The sequence below is a fragment of the Chaetura pelagica genome, unplaced genomic scaffold (genome assembly GCF_000747805.2).
Source record: "Chaetura pelagica isolate M959 unplaced genomic scaffold, ChaPel_1.0 scaffold938, whole genome shotgun sequence".
Lineage (NCBI taxonomy): Eukaryota > Metazoa > Chordata > Aves > Apodiformes > Apodidae > Chaetura > Chaetura pelagica.
This window is the reverse complement of record NW_009954221.1, coordinates 452,636-455,328: the sequence shown is the minus strand read 5'-3', so window position 1 is coordinate 455,328 and position 2,693 is coordinate 452,636. Positions and strand designations below refer to the sequence as shown.

The following is a 2,693-nucleotide window of genomic DNA, read 5'->3' as shown; positions in this document are numbered from 1 at the left end:
GCCTGCTCCCTGCTGCTGAAGAATCCTGGTGGGAAGGGGAAAGCAGTGTGTGGTGGTGGCGTCCTCTCCTCCCTCCTTCCTCTAATCTGTGGCATTGTTTTATTTGTTAACGTGGCAGGGGTTGTCAGGAGACATTTTGGTGCCAAGAAGGCCAAAACAACCAGGAAGATGTTCTGCTGGCAATGGTTTTTGAAGTGGCTTCCTTCCCGCGCTCCCTCTTCTGTGACTTGGCTGGTGCAGGCGTGGTGGTGGCTGGGGTTTCCATCCCTTGCCCCTGGGGTTTTCCATCTGCTGCTCCTGGGGGTCTCCAGGGGGCTTCAGGGGGGTCACGGAGCAGCCCTGTCTTCCTGGGCTTCCCCTGCCCTTTACTGGCCGCAGAGCAGTTGTGCAAGGGGTGGCTGGGGTGCTGGGAGGTTCTGCCTGTGCTGCTGGCTCTACAGTGAGTGCCAGGGCCACTTTTGCCCCCAGGGGCTTGCCCAAGGACAGGGTGGCCCCCCGTACCCAGCAAGCTCTGGCACACTGCAGAACCTCAGCCCTGATTCTGTGTTGTGTCCCCATGTCCCCCCACACCTTTCCCTGTGTTCCTCAGCCATCCTTGACTGGCTTCCAGGGCCTGGGCTCTTCCTGAGGCTCTGGGACAGGCCATGAGGTGCCTGGGCAGAGCTCTGTGCCCACCCACGCCCCCTCATCCCATGCCAGGCAGGCAGAAGGAAGGACACTGTGTGCCCTGGCAGTTCTTCATCTCGTGCCACCACCACTGGGTACTCACGTCCCTCCCCGCAGACACGTGGGGAACTGGGTGGCAGGCAGAAGGGCTCCTACCAGGGTGTTCCCACTGCTGTCTTCGGGATGCTCGTGCCTGGGTGAAGTTGCATTAATGTGACCACCAGCGCTGTCCCACTCTCCCATCATGCCAGGGTCTCCTCTCAGTGGGTTCCCAGTTGCCCCACAGCAGGTTCCAGCTGCTCCCTGCCAGCAGGGCTGGGACCACCGGGATTGTGGCCACTGTCCCCCTGCAGCCAGCCCTGGTCCCCCCAGGACCAGTTCCTGTGCTGCCCCTGGCCCCACACACCCTGCTGGCGGCAGGAGCCACCACCCCAACATGCTACTGACCAAATCTCAAACTCCTTGTGACAACAGTGTGTTTTCTGGGTTCACTGATGTGTTTTTGAAGGCAAAGTGCCGAGCTCTGCCTGCACCTGCAGTTCCTGTCTGTTCAGGTCCTCCGTGAAGGAAGTGGGGGTAGGGCAAAGGGTGGGGTTTCTTTTTCTTCTTTTCTTCATTTTTTTTTTTATTTTGAAACAATGAAGGAAATGTAACTGGTTTGAAAAATGGCTGAGCTGTAGCCTCTGCCTCTGTCTGTGCCTCCCCAAGCCCGCTACCTCTGTCCCCTTCCCTCTGTCCTTCCAGCCTTTGCATCTCGCACCTCCAGGATATCTTGCCCATGTCCTGCTGTCCCCCCATGGCGGGTGAGGGGGGGTCTCTGCAGCTCAGCCTGGGGAGCACGGTGTGAGGCAGCATGGTGTAAAGTGTCCTGAGGGCAGCCAGTGGGGTGACTGTGAGAGTCCAAGGGCTGAGCTGCCTGTGGCCACGCAGCACCCAGGGCCATGGGATCCCCCTGCTGGGGCTCACCTGCCCCCCCTTGCCAGCAGCCCCCCCCCCCCAGTCCAGACTTGCTGCCAGGCCAGGCTGGGAAGCAGCTGTGGACTGTGCTGGTGGGCTCAGGAGGACTTTGGCAGGGAGACATCCTGCAGCTGCTCCTTGGGACCCCCCAGCTCAGCCTCATCCCGGCTGCTGTCGAGGGTCTCCGATCCCTCAAAGCAACCCGAGTCCCGGGGAATGTCCCCCTTGGGCTCCAAGGGCGAAGGCTGCGCTTCAGAGCTGTCGCCTTCCTCTGGCTCACTCGCTGCTGGGAGATGGGACACAGCATTAGTGGGCAGTGAAGCTGGGGCCCTGGGCAAGGTGGGGTATCCCCCCCATCCTCCCCACTGCTCTTACTGTCGTAGTCCAGGAGGAGCTCAGCTGCTGTCAGCAGCTTGGCGCGGTGCTGGGGGTCCGTGATGTTCAGCTCGTTGAGGTGGGTCTCCCGCAGCTCCTTGAAGTCCTCCAGGGTCTGGTAGCCATTCAGCAGCAGAGTAGAGGTGTGTTCCTGGGGTGGGGGGCCAGAGCAGTGAGGGCTGCCCCCGGCTCACCCCACCTGGCCCTGCATGCTGGCTACATGGCTACCACCTCAGCACAGCTCCACCATGGACACTTGCCCAAGCACCATCCGGAAAAGCCTTGCATGTTCTTTTGAGTGTGAGGGGGAGGGACCCAGAGGGATGGGATGTAGAGAGAAGGGTGATCCTGCTGCTGGCACCCTGGGCCACTGTCCCCTCCAGCCCTTACCTGCAGGTTGATGCGCTCCAGCAGCTCATGGAGTGTCTTGGGCTTGAGGCGCTTGCTCTTGCTGGAGCCCCGGCTCTTGCGGGCAGGGAGAGGCTCCTCAGGGATAATATCCACGTAGATGAACTTGAAGGAGCCCACCCTGTTGTTGAGCAGCCCCGTCCAGGTGCCCATGGGCGGCTTCTGATGATGCCGGATGATGTCCCCTTTCTGGGATGAGGGAGGTGCAGGTGGGCACACGCTGGGGAGGGGGTCCCCAGCCGCCCTCCCTGCCTCCCCCGCGCCCGCACTCGGGGCTCACCCGCAGC

At 61.6% G+C, this 2,693-nt stretch overlaps 2 protein-coding genes across 2 annotated transcripts in view; both read right to left on the bottom strand.

Annotated features, from left to right (window-relative positions):
* Positions 1–2,693, bottom strand: part of XPNPEP2 (X-prolyl aminopeptidase (aminopeptidase P) 2, membrane-bound) — a 23,352-nt gene that overhangs the window by 250 nt on the left and 20,409 nt on the right. Inside the window, exon 17 of the mRNA XM_010003465.1 lies at positions 571–636. Within this exon, the coding sequence (XP_010001767.1) occupies positions 571–636 (66 nt within the window). The remainder of the gene's footprint in view (positions 1–570; positions 637–2,693) is intronic.
* Positions 1,722–2,693, bottom strand: part of SASH3 (SAM and SH3 domain containing 3) — a 1,846-nt gene continuing 874 nt past the window's right edge. Inside the window, exons 4-6 of the mRNA XM_010003453.1 lie at positions 2,389–2,658; positions 1,999–2,149; positions 1,722–1,909 (exon numbers count right to left, since the gene is read on the bottom strand). Coding sequence (XP_010001755.1) covers positions 1,722–1,909; positions 1,999–2,149; positions 2,389–2,658 — 609 coding nt within the window. The remainder of the gene's footprint in view (positions 1,910–1,998; positions 2,150–2,388; positions 2,659–2,693) is intronic.